Source organism: Vicia villosa, linkage group LG5, assembly GCF_029867415.1.
Source record: "Vicia villosa cultivar HV-30 ecotype Madison, WI linkage group LG5, Vvil1.0, whole genome shotgun sequence".
Classification (NCBI taxonomy): Eukaryota; Viridiplantae; Streptophyta; class Magnoliopsida; order Fabales; family Fabaceae; genus Vicia; species Vicia villosa.
Window position 1 is genome coordinate 17,439,275 of NC_081184.1, and position 18,084 is coordinate 17,457,358.

The 18,084-nt window shown below is 36.8% G+C and overlaps 1 protein-coding gene across 1 annotated transcript; it reads right to left on the reverse strand.

Annotated features, from left to right (window-relative positions):
* Positions 1-13,716: 13,716 nt before the first annotated feature.
* Positions 13,717-14,957, reverse strand: LOC131601437 (metallothionein-like protein 1). The gene is made up of 2 exons (XM_058873244.1): positions 14,800-14,957; positions 13,717-14,193 (listed from the first exon to the last, which is right to left on the reverse strand). Exons 1-2 carry the CDS (start codon positions 14,847-14,849, stop codon positions 14,016-14,018), a joined length of 228 nt encoding a protein of 75 aa, XP_058729227.1. The 5' UTR covers positions 14,850-14,957; the 3' UTR covers positions 13,717-14,015.
* Between the last annotated feature and the right edge of the window lie 3,127 nt (positions 14,958-18,084).

The following is an 18,084-nucleotide window of genomic DNA, read 5'->3' on the forward strand; positions in this document are numbered from 1 at the left end:
AAATTGTATGTCTTCCTAAGAACATGCGTATGAATTCGTTATCAATCAATACTTTATGTATCGTTCATCTATACCGTTCGTTTCCGCAACGTTATAGAAAGATTTACTTTATTGTTCAACCAACGATTTCTCAACCGATTGAACAATACAAATAATATTTATAAACCGATACAAAGTGATTATCAACCATTAATTCTATGTCTAGACTTAATGTTTGATAGATGATAGAGTTAGATCAAGATTGAAATATTGTAATTCACAAACATTTAAACCATAGAAAGTTAAGATAAAGCAAACTAGATCATCTATATTGATTAACAACTTGTTCATACACAGTATTCATAAGAAAAACATACAAAAAGTAAGGAAGATTACATCAAAGCCTTGACACCAAAATTGTTTAGCTATCCATTGACATGGTAGCTTGCACAAGAAGGAAGGAAGGAAGAAGAGCAAGCATCAACGGTGATTTTTCGACGATCAATGCTCCGATTCTTCGATTCTATGTTGCTACAATTGTAATAGGGTTTCTTGGCTCTCAAAATGGTGTAACTCCACCCAATTTCTGTTCTGTTCCTTAAATATGAAAACAGAAAAACGCAGACCGCGCTTAGCGCCATGAAGCCGGCTAAGCGCGCTATCCCAAAATAGTCAAACCGCCCAACCGCGCTAAGCGGGCTCTAGACCGGGCTTAGCGCGGAAGTTTCTGCCAGAACTTCCATCTTTTCTTCAAAACCGCGCTTAGCGCGCTACTACCGTGCTTAGCACGGTACCTTTTTCCAGAATTCCTTGGGTTTTGGTCTTGAAATATCTGCTATTCATTTTCCATGGTTCAAGCTTCCATCTATCTAGCAAAACTACAAATTCCAACACAAGTTGCAAAGATAAGAACTATTCGACAATAAAATAAATATACGAATATATATATATATATATATATCCCAAATGATAATGAAAAATACTAATACTTTGCACAAAAAGACTTGAAAGTTACCAAAAATTACCCTAAATATTAACACAATTTGGTAACTAACACTGTACACATTGGAAAATTTTGCAACTTGGCAAAGTCTTAGTGATCATATCAACAACATTGTGATTTGTCGAAACCTTCGGCACTTGGACTTTTCCACGTTCGATTACCCCTATGATGAAATGCAGCCTCAAATCGATGTGCCTGGTTCAGTCCTGATAGGCTGAATTCTTCAACAGGTGTATATGACTTTGACTATCACATTTTATAGTTATAACTTGACCTTGAAGTTTCAGGTCCTTAGCAAAACCTTCAAGCCATAATGCTTCTTTTACAGCTTCAGTGATGGAGATATATTCTGCTTCAATGGATGATAAGGCAATAACCTTCTGTAGTGTTGCTTTCCATCTGTCTGTTGTGCCAAATATAGTGAACACATATCCGGATATAGATTTCCTAGAATCCACACAACCTACATAATCAAAGTCAACATACCCTTCGATTACTACTTTAATATCTTCAACACATGCTCCACCATAAATTAGGACTTTGTTCATAGACCCATTTATGTACCTTAGAATCCACTTCAATGCTTGTCAGTGAACCTTTCCAAGATTCACCATATACCTACTTACAAGACTTACTGCATATGCTATATCGAGTATAGTACAGACCATATCGTACATCAAAAAACCTACTATGTTAGCATATGAGAAACTATTCATATAGGTTCTTTCGACCTCAATACTAGGACACTAATCTATACTCAACTTGAATTGAGGGTTTGTCGAAGTTACTGAAGGATAGAAAAACACTTAGAAAGGGGGGGGATTGAATAAGTGTGACTTTAAATCTTGGACGATAAAAATAAATGCACAAATATTTTTATCCTGGTTCGCTGTTAACGAAGCTACTCCAGTCCACCCCCGCAGAGATGATTTACCTCAACTGAGGATTTAATCCACTAATCGCACGGATTACAATGGTTTTCCACTTAGCCGCAACTAAGTCTTCCAGAGTCTTCTGATCACAACCTGATCACTCCAGGAACAACTGCTTAGTTCACTCCTAAGACTTTTTCTAGAGTCTACTGATCAACACGATCACTCTAGGCTTAGTTCACTCCTAAGACTTTCTGCTCAGCCAACTGCCAAGACTTCCTAGAGTATACTGATCAACTGATCACTCTAGTTCCTTACAACTTAATGTAATCAATTCAAGAGTTTACAAATGCTTCTTAAAAGCGATAATCACAACTGTGATATTTCTCTTACAATTTAAGCTTAATCTCACTAAGATATTACAACAGCAATGTAGTGAGCTTTGATGAAGATGAAGATTCTGAGTTTAGATTTGAAGAGCGTTTCAGCAAGTTTGATATAAGTTGATTTTGTGCAGAATCGTTAACCTTGCTTCTCATCAGAACTTCATATTTATAGGCGTTGAGAAGATGACCGTTGAATGCATTTAATGCTTTGCGTGTTCCGTACAGCTTTGCATTTAATGTTATACGCTTTTGTCAACTACCTCGAGCCTTGTTCACGCTGTGTCTACTGACGTAGCCTTTAGTAGCTTTAACGTTCCTTTTGTCAGTCAGCGTAGTCTGCCACGTGTACTTCCTTCTGATCTGATGTTTGTGAATACGACGTTTGAATATCATCAGAGTCAAACAGCTTGGTGCACAGCATCTTCTGATCTTCTGACCTTGAAGTGCTTCTGAGCGTGATACCATCTTCTGATCTTCAGTGCTTCTGATCTCATGTTCTTCTGATGCTTCCATAGACCCATGTTCTGATTCTGCTTCGACCATCTTCTGATGTCTTGCCAGACCATGTTCTGATGTTGCATGCTGAACCATTTGAGACACATCTTCTGAGCGCTGAATTATGCGTACTCTTTATATATATTTCCTGAAAGGGAAATTGCATTGGATTAGAGTACCATATTATCTTAAGCAAAATTCATATTATTGTTATCATCAAAACTAAGATAATTGATAAGAACAAATCTTGTTCTAACAATCTCCCCCTTTTTGATGATGACAAAAACATATATAAATGATATGAATTTGCGATCAGAAAGAGTAGACGGCAAAAGACAAATTACACAGCTATAGCATAAGCATATGAATATGTCTCCCCCTGAGATTAACAATCTCCCCCTGAGATAAATAATCTCCCCCTGAAATAAATACTCGAAGAACTTTGATAAAAGACTTCCCTGATTATTTCGGTAGAGACGATCATATAAGCTTCTGCCTTCAGAGAATTCATAGCTTCTGACTTCTGCTTCCATTGGACAGCTTCAGAACTTGAATTTCTTTGATCTTCAGAACATTCACAGCTTCTGACTTCTGCTTCCATTCAGGACAGCTTCAGAACTTGAATTACTGGATCTTTTAGAACATTCATATCTTCTGATTTCTGCTTCCCTCGGATAGCTTCAGAACTTTGAATGTCTACCAACATCACTTCATGCTAGATTTGTATCAGAACATTGTTGAATGTACCAGAGCATCATCTGAGCATCTCTACATCCTGAAATGTTACAGAACAAAAACTAAACGACAAAAGTCAGCATGAACGAGTTAGAACATAAAATGTATATTCAAATACATGATATGTATCAGAGCCAAATGTATCAGAGCATTTAGGCTAAAAACATGTATCAGAGCAAATAATGTATCAGAGCCATAACATTATATGTATCAGGACAAATAGAATTTTGTCATAACAGGATAGACAATGATATTCAAATTCTATTATCAGTGCTTCTGATTCATTCTTCTTTCTTGCTTCTGATCTCTGAAGCTTGACAGCACTCAGCTTGCTTCAGTTTCCATGGTTTTGCTTCTAGTGTTTGCTTTGAAGATTCACTTCACTTCTCTGTACCTGCAAAACACTTAAACCATATAGAACTTGCAGTTCTTGTTAGTGAATGTGTGGGAGCCTTTACCCAGCAACTGATAGATTTAATCAAATCATTTATCATTTATCTTCTCCCCCTTTTTGTCATAACATCAAAAAGAATATATAAAAAAAATTCAGATGTATAAAACGACAAAAGAAAACATTTACTGGAATGTAAAACACAAAGAAACTTTTTCATTGATCAGCAAAAGATATTACAAAAAGTTCCTATGTTTAACAAGCAGAAAAACATTCCTAGCAAATACAAAAAAAGGATTTCCAAAAAGGAAATCACTACAAAAATTAAAAACAGAACCCTAGCTAGACACGCTCTGTGTCAACCCATCAAGAATCCCGGAGGACTTCTTGTCTTCCAGACTGAAACCTCCACTGTAGGAGAGATCCCAGAACCAAGGAGGAAGTGAGGGACAGTTCACAGACAGAGAGCTAATGTTGCAAACGGGGCTTTCCCTTAACATAGAAGTTAAGAATATCATTCTTAACCTCCTCCCATAACTCAAGAAAGTCTTCTGTCTTTGGGTGAAAGTTGATAACAACATCAAAGAAGAGTCTGACTTGAGAGGTATTAGAAGAGCCATCCCGAGATGCACAGAGATCTGTCGCCTTTGAGTCATGGAGCTTCAACAGGCTTAGGGTGAACGCTAGGTTTTGAGAGAAGAAATGAGAACCGAGAGAGAGAGAGAGAGAAAACTTTTAAGAGGAAAACAAAAAGATAGGAAACCAAAAAACCATTTTGAAGAGTATTTAAAAGAAAATAAAGTGAAACGAATGATGACTAGCATTTAATGTTACGTGACGTGCGGAGAGATAATAAAGACAAATGAAGTGACTGGCACAGTTACCTATGGTCGGCGTCCCTTCAACTGCACGCGCGCTTATCCATGAATAGTAACGACAGGTTTACCATCCCGAGATAAAACGTAACAGCTGTTTTGCTTTAAAAGAGGTTCTAAATCAACTTAGACAATGAAACGTTAGTAATAACCGAATCATAATTTCTAAAAAAATTTCAATCAGAACTTAAAAAAAATTGTTCCACATTTATTTCAGAAGATACTCATACATGAGAACTTCTCATCTTCTCATTCTGGGCATAAATCCATACTGATGTTCTTCAGAATGAACTTAAACCTATCTTCAGCCAGGGGTTTTGTAAAGATATCAGCCCATTGATGGTCTGTATCAACAAAGTTTAAAGAAATAACACCCTTCTGAACATAGTCCCTTATGAAATGATGTTTTATCTCAATATGTTTAGCTTTTGAATGAAGAATAGGATTCTTAGATAAACATATAGCAGAAGTATTATCACAGAATATAGGAATGTTACTCTCAAATATCTGATAATCTTCTAACTGACTCTTCATCCAGAGCATCTGTGTGCTACAACCAGCAGCAGCGACATATTCTGCTTCTGTTGTTGATAGAGCAATAGTTGCTTGCTTCTTGCTGTACCAGGAGATCAAATGACTTCCAAGAAATTGGCAACTTCCTGAAGTACTTTTTCTTTCAATTCTGTCTCCAGCATAGTCAGCATCGCAGAATCCTACTAAGTTGTATTCTTTAGATTTTCTGTAAACTAAACCAACATTAGTAGTACCTTTCAGATACCTTAGAATCCTCTTAACAGCAGTTAAATGAGATTCTCTAGGATCTGATTGGAATCTAGCACACAAACAAACACTGAACAGAATGTCAGGTCTAGAAGCAGTCAGATATAGAAGAGATCCAATCATACCTCTGTATAGCTTCTGATCTACCTTCTTACTTACCTCATCCTTACCTAGGATGCATGTTGGATGCATAGGAGTTTTGGCTTCTTTGCAGTCTAGAAGGTTAAACTTTTTCAGAAGTTCCTTCACATACTTGGTCTGGTGAACATACGTTCCTTCTGATGTTTGATTTATTTGTATTCCAAGGAAATACTTGAGTTCTCCCATCATGCTCATTTCAAACTCAGCCTGCATAGACTTAGCAAACTCCTTTCCAAGTGCAGCATTAGATGTACCAAAAATAATATCATCTACATATATTTGACAAATTAAAATATCCTTTTCAAAGGTTTTACAAAAGAGAGTAGTGTCCACTTTTCCTCTAGTGAAACCATTATCCAGAAGGAAAGAACTTAAGCGTTTGTACCAAGCTCTGGGAGCCTGTTTCAATCCATACAATGATTTCTTAAGTTTAAAAACATGATTAGGAGACATAGAGTCTTCAAAACCAGGAGGTTGATGGACATAAACTTCTTCATCTATATAACCATTTAAGAAGGCACTCTTAACATCCATCTGATAGAGAGTGATGTTATGTTGAGTGGCAAAAGAAATTAATAGACGAATAGATTCTAACCTGGCCACTGGTGCAAAGGTTTCTGTGTAGTCAATCCCTTCTTGCTGACTATAACCCTGAGCCACCAGTCTGGCTTTGTTCCTTACCACTTCGCCTTTCTCACTGAGCTTGTTTCTGAAGACCCATTTTGTACCGATTATATTGAATCCATCTGGTCTAGGAACAAGATCCCAAACATCATTCCTTGTAAACTGATTTAGTTCTTCTTGCATAGCAATTATCCAGTCTGGATCTTCTAGAGCATGATCAACAGAAGTTGGCTCGATCAAAGATACAAGACCTAATTGACAGTCTGCATTGTTTCTAAGGAATGCTCTTGTTCTGATTGGATCATCCTTCTTTCCAAGAATGACATCTTCTGAATGACCAGAGATGAGTCTGGATGATCTTCTGACAGATGGTTCTTCAGAAATACTTAGATCCTCCAGAGAAGCTGATACTTGATCTTCTGGTTCTTTGCTTCTGAGGAGCTCTGCTTCTGATGCGTTGCTTCTTGGCTCAACAACTTCTGATATGTCAATATCACAACCTGCAAAATTATCAACTTGCTTTGGTTTTTCAGAACCAAGCTTATCATCAAACCTGATATTGATTGATTCTTCTACAACCAATGTTTCAGTATTGTATACTCTGTAGCCTTTTGAGCGTTCAGAATATCCAAGAAGGAAACACTTTTGAGCTTTGGAATCAAACTTACCAAGATAATCTTTAGTGTTCAGAATAAAGCACACACATCCAAAAGGATGGAAATATGAAATGTTGGGCTTTTTATTCTTCCACAATTCATAGGGAGTCTTATTAAGAATAGGTCTGATAGAGATTCTATTCTGAATATAACATGCAGTGTTTATTGCTTCTGCCCAGAAATGCTTAGCCATATTGGTTTCATTGATCATGGTTCTGGCCATTTCTTGAAGAGTCCTATTCTTTCGTTCTACAACCCCATTTTGCTGTGGAGTTCTAGGACAAGAGAAATCATGGGCAATACCATTTTCTTTGAAGAATTCTTCAAAGGGTCTGTTCTCAAATTCACCACCATGATCACTTCTGACCTTTATGATTTTACACTCTTTTTCAGATTGAATCTGAATGCAGAAATCAAAGAACACTGAATGAGTCTCATCCTTGTGTTTCAAGAATTTTACCCATGTCCAGCGGCTATAATCATCTACGATGACTAATCCATATTTCTTTCCTCTGACAGATGCTGTTTTGACTGGGCCAAACATATCAATGTGCAAGAGTTCTAATGGCCTTGAGGTAGAAACAACATTCTTGGACTTGAATGCAGGTTTGGAGAACTTGCCCTTCTGACATGCTTCACACAGAGCATCTGATTGGAATTTCAAATTAGGGAGTCCTCTGACAAGATTCAGTTTGTTAATCTGAGAGATCTTTCTCAAACTAGCATGACCTAATCTTCTGTGCCAGACCCACTGCTCTTCAGAAACAGACATAAGACAAGTCACCTTCTGACTCATAAGATCTTGCAGATCTGTCTTATAAATGTTGTTCTTCCTCTTGCCTGTAAATAGGATTGAGCCATCCTTCTGATTTACAGCCTTGCAAGACTTTTGATTGAAGATTATATCATAACCATTGTCACTTAATTGACTGATAGATAAGAGGTTATGAGTTAATCCTTCTACAAGAAGTACATTAGAAATGGAAGGAGAGTTACCAGATTTTATAGTTCCAGAGCCAATTATCTTGCCCTTCTGATCTCCTCCGAACTTGACTTCTCCTCCAGACTTAAGCACCAGGTCTTGGAACATAGACCTTCTTCCTGTCATGTGTCGCGAGCATCCAGAGTCCAGGTACCATGACATGTTGTGCTTTGTCCTTCTTGCAGCCAAGGATATCTGCAATAGGAATAATCTTATCCTTAGGTACCCACATCTTTTTGGGTCCTTTCTTGTTAGATTTTCTCAAGTTCTGATTGAACTTGGGTTTAACATTGTAAGCAATAGGAGGAACAGCATGATAATTCCTAATGTGAGTTTCATGATATTTCCTAGGTTGTGTCACATGCTTCTTAGTGTGTGTTATGTGAAAACTTTGTGCATGTGAGGTGTGCCTAATATCATGAGAGTGGCCATACTTGAACTGATCATACAATGGCTTGTATGTAATTTTCATTTCATCAACAGGTTCAAGTTTGTATGGGGTTTCACCCTCATAACCAATGCCAATTCTTTTGTTTCCAGACACAGCATATATCATAGAAGCTAGCTGACTTCTGCCAATACTTCTAGATAAGAACTTTCTGAAACTTAAATCATATTCTTTCAGAATATGGTTCAGACTAGGAGTGGATTTTTCTGAATCAGAAGGAGATCCAACATTATTGGATAATTTTAAAAGTTTTTCTTTTAATTCAGAATTCTCCAACTCAAGCTTCTTTGTTTCAAATTCAAATTGCTTTTTCAGCTTTTTGTATTTGAGACTAATCTGAGACTTGAGTTCCAGAAGTTCAGTTAGACCGGAAACTAACTCATCTCTAGTAAGTTCAGAAAATACCTCTTCAGAATCTGATTCTGATGTAGATTCTGATCCGTCATCTTCTGTCGCCATCAGCGCACAGTTGGCCTGCTCATCTTCTGAATCATCTTCTGACTCATCCCAGGTTGCCATAAGACCTTTCTTCTTATGAAACTTTTTCTTGGGACTTTCCTTTTGAAGATTTGGACATTCATTCTTGTAGTGTCCAGGCTCATTGCATTCATAGCACATGACCTTCTTCTTGTCAAATCTTCTTTCATCAGAAGATTCTCCACGTTCAAATTTCCTTGAACTTCTGAAGCCTCTGAACTTCCTTTGCTTGGTCTTCCAGAGTTGATTTAGCCTTCTGGAAATCATGGACAGTTCATCTTCTTCTTCAGATTCTGATTCTTCAGGATCTTCTTCTCTGGCCTGAAAAGCGTTAGTGCATTTCTTGATATTTGATTTTAATGCAATAGACTTACCTTTCTTTTGAGGCTCATTTGCGTCCAGCTCTATTTCATGACTTCTCAAGGCGCTGATAAGCTCTTCCAGAGAAACTTCATTCAGATTCTTTGCAATCTTGAATGCAGTCACCATAGGACCCCATCTTCTGGGTAAGCTTCTGATGATCTTCTTCACATGATCAGCCTTGGTGTATCCTTTGTCAAGAACTCTCAATCCAGCAGTAAGAGTTTGAAATCTCGAAAACATCTTTTCAATGTCTTCATCATCCTCCATCTTGAAGGCTTCATACTTCTGGATTAAGGCAAGAGCTTTTGTCTCCTTGACTTGAGCATTTCCTTCATGAGTCATTTTCAAGGACTCATATATGTCATAGGCCGTTTCCCTGTTAGATATCTTCTCATACTCAGCATGAGAGATAGCATTCAGCAAAACAGTTCTACATTTGTGATGATTCCTGAAAAGCTTCTTTTGGTCATCATTCATTTCTTGCCTTGACAGCTTTACGCCTCTGGCATTTACAGGATGTTTGTAACCATCCATCAGAAGATCCCATAGATCACCATCTAGACCCAGAAAGTAACTTTCCAGTTTATCTTTCCAGTATTCAAAGTTTTCACCATCAAATACCGGCGGTCTAGTATAACCATTGTTACCGTTGTATTGCTCAGCAGAGCCAGATGTAGATGCAGGTGTAGGTATAGTCCTTTCACTTTCATCAACCATCTTTTAAATGAAGCGTTTTTCTCTTCCTGAATCTTTTCTAAACACGGTTAAGTGCTTGCACCTTAGAACCAGGCTCTGATACCAATTGAAGGATAGAAAAACACTTAGAAAGGGGGGGATTGAATAAGTGTGACTTTAAATCTTGGACGATAAAAATAAATGCACAAATATTTTTATCCTGGTTCGCTGTTAACGAAGCTACTCCAGTCCACCCCCGCAGAGATGATTTACCTCAACTGAGGATTTAATCCACTAATCGCACGGATTACAATGGTTTTCCACTTAGCCGCAACTAAGTCTTCCAGAGTCTTCTGATCACAACCTGATCACTCCAGGAACAACTGCTTAGTTCACTCCTAAGACTTTTTCTAGAGTCTACTGATCAACACGATCACTCTAGGCTTAGTTCACTCCTAAGACTTTCTGCTCAGCCAACTGCCAAGACTTCCTAGAGTATACTGATCAACTGATCACTCTAGTTTCTTACAACTTAATGTAATCAATTCAAGAGTTTACAAATGCTTCTTAAAAGCGATAATCACAACTGTGATATTTCTCTTACAATTTAAGCTTAATCTCACTAAGATATTACAACAGCAATGTAGTGAGCTTTGATGAAGATGAAGATTCTGAGTTTAGATTTGAAGAGCGTTTCAGCAAGTTTGATATAAGTTGATTTTGTGCAGAATCGTTAACCTTGCTTCTCATCAGAACTTCATATTTATAGGCGTTGAGAAGATGACCGTTGAATGCATTTAATGCTTTGCGTGTTCCGTACAGCTTTGCATTTAATGTTATACGCTTTTGTCAACTACCTCGAGCCTTGTTCACGCTGTGTCTACTGACGTAGCCTTTAGTAGCTTTAACGTTCCTTTTGTCAGTCAGCGTAGTCTGCCACGTGTACTTCCTTCTGATCTGATGTTTGTGAATACGACGTTTGAATATCATCAGAGTCAAACAGCTTGGTGCACAGCATCTTCTGATCTTCTGACCTTGAAGTGCTTCTGAGCGTGATACCATCTTCTGATCTTCAGTGCTTCTGATCTCATGTTCTTCTGATGCTTCCATAGACCCATGTTCTGATTCTGCTTCGACCATCTTCTGATGTCTTGCCAGACCATGTTCTGATGTTGCATGCTGAACCATTTGAGACACATCTTCTGAGCGCTGAATTATGCGTACTCTTTATATATATTTCCTGAAAGGGAAATTGCATTGGATTAGAGTACCATATTATCTTAAGCAAAATTCATATTATTGTTATCATCAAAACTAAGATAATTGATAAGAACAAATCTTGTTCTAACAGTTACAACATGATTTGAATTCGACATACCAAACTTGTTGAGAATCTTCCGTAGGCATGTCTCTTGAGATAAGCATAATTTTGACTGTTTTCTATCTCTTTGGATTTCAATCCCAAGAATCCTGAATGTAGCTCACAAATCCTTCATGTCAAACTCTTTATTGAGTACAACCTTCACCTTCATTATATCCTTGACATTGTTGATTTCTATGAGGATATCATCCATATAAAGCAACAAAATAAAAAATTAATTTCCAGGAAGAAATCTGAAGTAAACACGGTGGTCGAATTGAATTCTAATGAAACTTATGTGTGCCATGAACTTATCGAATCTCCTATTCCATTATCGAGGAGATTGTTTCATTCCATATAAAGACCTATCCAGTTCGCACACATAGTTTTCCTTTCCCTTTTTTGCAATACCCTTCAGGTTGCCTCATCAGCACTGTTTCATCTAGATCTCCATACAAGAAAGCAATATTCACATCCATTTGTTCCAGTTCTAGGCTAAACTGTTCCACCATGGCAAATAACATTCGAATGGACCTGTGCTTCACAACAGGAGAGAACACATCATTGAGGTTGAAACCTTCTTTTGAGTGAAACCCCTTGCGACCAATCTTTCCTTGTATCTCTTTGACATCACTCCTTCGATTCCTTTATTAACTTTGAAAATCCATTTATAGATGACTAACCTGGCTCCAACAGGTTTCTTGATCAGTTCCCAAATTTAGTTATCATGAAGAGATTTCATCTCATTGTTCATGGCCTTCATCCGTTCAGTCTTATTTTGACTCCTCATAAGTTCCTTATAGTCTCTAGGTTCTTCGTCTAGAACCTCACTTGTAGAGATTAAAGCATAAGCTATGCAATTTTCATACCTAAATCTCGGATGTGGCTTGATGACTCTTCTCGGTCTATCTATTGTCAATAGGTGGTCATCGACAATTTCCCCAGCTTCTTCAGTATCTTCAACATCTTGTGTTTTTTCTTCGACTTGATTTGGGATACGCAATTCAACATCGACATGCTCTGCCTCAACGAGAATCTCTTCCTATTATAGTTTTTCTTCAAATATTTCTGCACTATGACCAACATTATCAGTTGTCTTGAAATCCATCTTGTCATACCCTAATTTTTGACCCCCCTGAGATGTCACATCTCAACTACTCCATCAAACTCAAAGCAGACACCCAGAGCAGTCACTTGTTCACCAAGTACTCAAATTAGGGTTTCAGGTCAGGAGTTTCAAGCAATAGATCAATCCAATATGGAAGTGATCCTCAACACAATCATATGGCTCAAGATGTTTCATTCATCCACCTATGATCTTTAATATCAAGGCATTAGGCCTCAAGTCCATCAAAGTCGCCAAATTAGGGTTTTGGGCCTGTTAGGAACTGTTGGAGACCTTTGACTTTATGAATTTTTGGTCAAGTATGGACTTTTAAGGATCAAAATCATTAACATATGATTATTAAAGTCATTTTATCAAAGAAATTCAAAAAAATCAATCAAGAATAAAAAAGTCAACAAAAGTTAAAGTTGGAAATTTCAAATACTTAGAATTTTTAAGTGTTTTAAAGCATTTTTGTCCAAACATCATGGGGGAATAACTTCAAATTTTAAGTACAAACTGAAGAAAACTTACAACATGAAAGTTGTATATATTGATCCAATAAACAACTTTGTCACATACAAAATTTCTTCAAAAAATCAACCATTTGAGAGATATGGGCTCACAAAGTTCCTGAAAAAAAAATACTTAAGTGTAAAAAACCCTAGTTTTTCTCAAACTTCATGGCCAATTTTTTCCATGTTCCCAAATGATTTTGAGGAAACACAAAACAAGTGAATTGAAGTACATCATCTAAGCTTTCCCAAAAGTCTTGATCATCTCTTAATTCAAATTTGGCAAGAAGTTATGCATGATCAAAGTAAGGTACCGCGCAATGATGAGAGACTAGTATGTTATTTATAAGAAAACTAACACACTAAACTAATGAGTTTTTTCACACTGGCTCATTACACAAGCTAACTTGGAGAACACGCTAACTTAAATCATTGGGCTTAACAAACATGCCCTATTCAACATGCTAACAATCCTAGCATACTTAAACTTCAACTACATCATGTAGAACAGACTTCGACGACATGCTAAGATCCTATCGAATTGTCGAACCAAAAAGCTATTCTTTGATTATACTAGAGTTCGATCTAATATCTCACCTTTTTTTTTATTGCTACTTTGTTACTAATTATGTTATGGCATATCTCAATATAGTCTTGTCACTAATTATGTGATAAAAGAATGATTATGAAATGAGAAAATCATATTTTCTTCTTTAAAGAAACTTTCTATAGCCAATTGAGAGAAAGTAATTAAGATACTTTTTACCTTTTAGGTTTCATATTCACACACAAAAAGTTCACTTTAGATCATCAACACAAAAAATTCATATCATAATATATTGTATCAACAATCCTTTCATTCAAATAACACACAATAATGTATTCCATTTATCATATGCAGAGATTTATGATTCAAGCTTTTAGCAATACTTTACACAAGACAACCAAACACAAAGCAACCACAATTCTCACACCCTTTCAACAAAATCAAATAACACTTTTCAATCTGCTGAAGAGATCCATGACCACATTAATTATATTATTCTAAAAAACCAAACACACTTGCTTCTTGTATGTATTATATGTGTACTCATAGACACAATTAAACATATTAGTTCCAGTATCTCTGCTTCACGCTTTTATATGTCACACTTCATTTGCAGTTGCAAGGGTCACATGTGCAGTTATCACCACACTTGCAACCACCATCCTCAGAAGCAACACTCATTTCAGCACCATCAAAGTGGATCTTCGGCGGACCGACGCCAAGAATCACGGTTTCTGTGGTTTCCACTTCGGAGTAGCTCAATCCACTAGACCTCTTGTTGCATCTGCAAAGCAATAAAAATCAATTATAAACATGATTGTCGGAAAAAAAATGTTGCTACAAAAAATGGCCGCAACAAAACGTAATCATCAGAAGGCGTCAATACTAATACTGTTATTAAGTGTTTTTATGATGAAGAATAATCGTGATTAATTCACTCCGTGATTGAAATCGTGAAAACCTTTATGCGACTGCAATCGGCATCTAACTAACTAACATCATGAAAAATTTTACGCGATGCATTTGTTATTTAAAACTCAAAATTAAGTGGTTACACATAAAATCGCCCAATTCCACTAGACAAAAAAGAGTTAACATAAATCATGAACCAGATTTATAGTTAGAATTTAGATTGAGTCTAATTCATCAGATTTATAGTCTTAAATTTAAATTGAACCTAATTCATCACTACAAAATCAAAATTTTAAAATTGTTTTTTTTGATATAAACTATACGTTCAGGTCATATATTATTGGAAGCGATAAAATTGATCAATCTATTAAGAAAAATCTCGAAATAAAATCTATATGATTTAAAATAAACATACAAATATAATCGTAATGAAAAATTATATAGAAAACAACAAAGAATTAAGGTAGTGGATCCTTACTTGCAGCTATCACCACAGTTGCAACTGCTTCCACAACCACAGCCAGACATATTTTCAGAAACAAAGATTTTTCACAAAGAACAATTGATATTTGTTGGTTGATGTTATCTTCACTACAATTGTTATCTTTTAATGATGCTGTTGTGACCCCAATTTATAAGGTGGAAGAGCATAATTGGTGAAATCTCAACCATCCACGTGTTGAAATCTTGTGCTGCATGGGTCCACAAGCCTACCCTTGAATTATTTCCACGTAGGTATCGTTTTCATCACACGTCTTGTTGTGGTGTGCAAATTGGGACGGTGAGAAAATTGTTGCATGCTTAATCCAATATAAGTCAAATGTAGATTGATTACGTCGCTTTCGTTTTAGTAAAGTTAAATACTCCACTCCTCTATTTCTTCGCTAATGGATGATTACTTATTTGAATAAATAATAAAGTATACTTTAATGGTTTAATTGGATAGTGACGAAGGTTTTTTTTTTCTATAGAAAAATATCGTTTCTCAATGATATTTAATTATGTCACGGGATAATTTATTTTAACTAGTTTAGATTAATTAACTAAAATTTGTCATGAACCGATTGTTTGGGCCCGGCCAACAAAACTGGTTCAATTATAAGGGTCCAACCCAAAACATCGTCATGAAAGGTTATTCAACGGGGGGAACCTCACCAAAGAGTTTAATATTTGAGCCAAATTACTAATGCATTAACCAATATCATATCTGATAAGACGATTCTTCGCGACACACACACACTAAATCAAGTTATGACAATTTTAATCATAAATCATATATATGCTCTGTCACGCGTCATTTTAAGAATTATCGCATTCTCACTTTTCCAAGTTACACCGTTTTGACCTCATTGGCTTGAGTATTTTAGTGTTAAGCTTGCAGGTCCACTCCGTTTCACTGCACTGAAGATCTTGCCACTCGTTGCACCCTTGGAGCAAAAGGATTGTTTGTAGGAACGACTTCGTATTCCCGTGAATTTCCACTGAGATCCTCTATCACATTACTGATGCACTAGAAAAAACCATCTTTCTTCCATTCTAATCTTTGAAAAACTCTATATCAACTACGGTGGAGTCTAAATTTGCACGGATAACCGCCCAACGTAACACCAACGGTGGCTTTAGGTGATGACTAATGTTCTTGGTCCCGTAAGAGAAGCCCTGCCTCCTTTGACAGGAGAAGTCGATCCGATCATCGTAACTTCTACCACCATTGCAGCTCATATGGCATCGATATCTCTACTTGTCGGCAAAAGCATATTCCAGATCTTACCGATCTTCCAGCCTTTCCAACAATTACTTAAAGGTCAAACCTCTAAACAGACGCAACCACAACTGCAAGTCCCTAGACTATAGATGCTCTAAAGCCCCCAACAACTCCAAGCCAATTTATGCATGCAACAGACAAATGAACTACTCGCCAACGTCTACAAGTTGGTGCAACATCTGAATGTGCACCTCTAATTAGCCGAAAGACTCGTCAGAATAGAAGAGAACTTGCAATTTGCTCCACCTCGAGACTGCTCGATGCGTGAAGTAGTACTACGTAGGGCCACACCTCATTTGATCCTCGTTAACATTGTATCTTAAAAGTAGGTTGTTCTTAGATCGCTAGATTTTCACTAATACCAGGCACACTACTCTCTTCTACATGACTATAAGGGCAGAGGCAACAACCATACTCCCCCCAAATAATGTCATCCTTTAAGATCTCCACTACACCATCGTTAAAAAGGGGACATACGAGACATCGAAGTACCAATTCTTTATTGAAGAAAAAATCACTTTATAAATGCTTCCTTGAAAACTCGATACACAAATCCCTAGTAAAACCTCAAAAAATGGATAATTACAACGAGACCGGAGATCTAGATGAGCATATTGAACATGTAGACAATATGTTTGATTATCAATAGGAATATGAATAGTCCATGCCTTCCTACAAGGGCCAATAGCCTGACTTATTTAAGCCTTGTTTGGTCGGGCCTATTTAATAAAAAGGGTGGGCTTAGGTATTTGTTAAACGCCAATTTGATTAAATAGGTCATGATTAGACTATTTAAAAAGACTATGAAGCCATATATGTCGGTCTATATATACATATCTATTAGAAAATATACCTTTAAATAAGCTTTCAGGCTAAGTCATGCTTTTAAAAAAGGTAGGCTAGGCCAAAATAAAAATCCTATAATAGGGCATAGGTCAGATAGACTCAGATCTTAAACATGTATCATATTTCTTCCCCTAGTTACCACGATGCCATAAGAGCGGTTAAAACCTTGCATAATGGTTATATCGAATATTGGGAGGGACTATGTAACTTTTTCACCTCAATTTACGACTAGGATGCGACATTAACCGATTTACCCTACTAGGGCTCAAGATAAATAAAACCCCTACGGGAATACATTAACTAATTTACTAATGTAGTCTTCGAAGTAGTTATATTAAATAACGAGTTGAAATTTCATATATTCAAGAAAGGGTGAAGGGAAGACTATATGTTTCACAAGAAGTTATGCTCAGAAGGGGACACAAATATGAGTGACCTCCTTACCTGGACCGAACCGTGTGTTAACTATGAAGAAAAGATCCTAGCATAAGAGGTGGAAAAGGGTTGATGATAAAAAAAACTCAGAAAATAACTAATCGATAGAAAAGACCTTAATTTACGCTACGACGACAAAGATTGAAGCCCCTGGAAAAAATTTCATCCTACACACCTATCAAAATGCCAATAGAAAGATATTGCAAGAATGCTTTAACACCAAATTCAAGGAGGGTGAAGTAAGAAACCCTTACCCAATGAAAGAATCAACAAGGATGAACATGACGGGGTTTTGTCATTTTCACAAGAGCCATGGGCATAACACAAACGAGTGTGTGCACCTAAAGGACACAATTGAGGAACAAACAAAGAAAGGAAGGTTAGCTCGATACATTCATAATGATGGTTAAAAGGATGATCATGGAAGAAAGAGAGACTATATGAGGCGAGAAAAATCATCAAGAAAGAAGCGATCCTCTCATATAGAGAAGACATCCCTCAAAAAGACAATTGAGGTCGTGATAGAAGCCAAAGGAAAGAAAGATAAAAGTGACGAAGAAGAAGAATAACGAAAAGGAAAACATTAATATATATCCTTAATCCTCGAGGTTTTCATCGCCCAAAGACTTCATCTAAAGGAAAAATCAAAAGAAGGATCGACGAGCTGATGGTGGCCAATATTAAAGAAGAAGTGGCCCCCCTAAGGGAAGCCAAAAA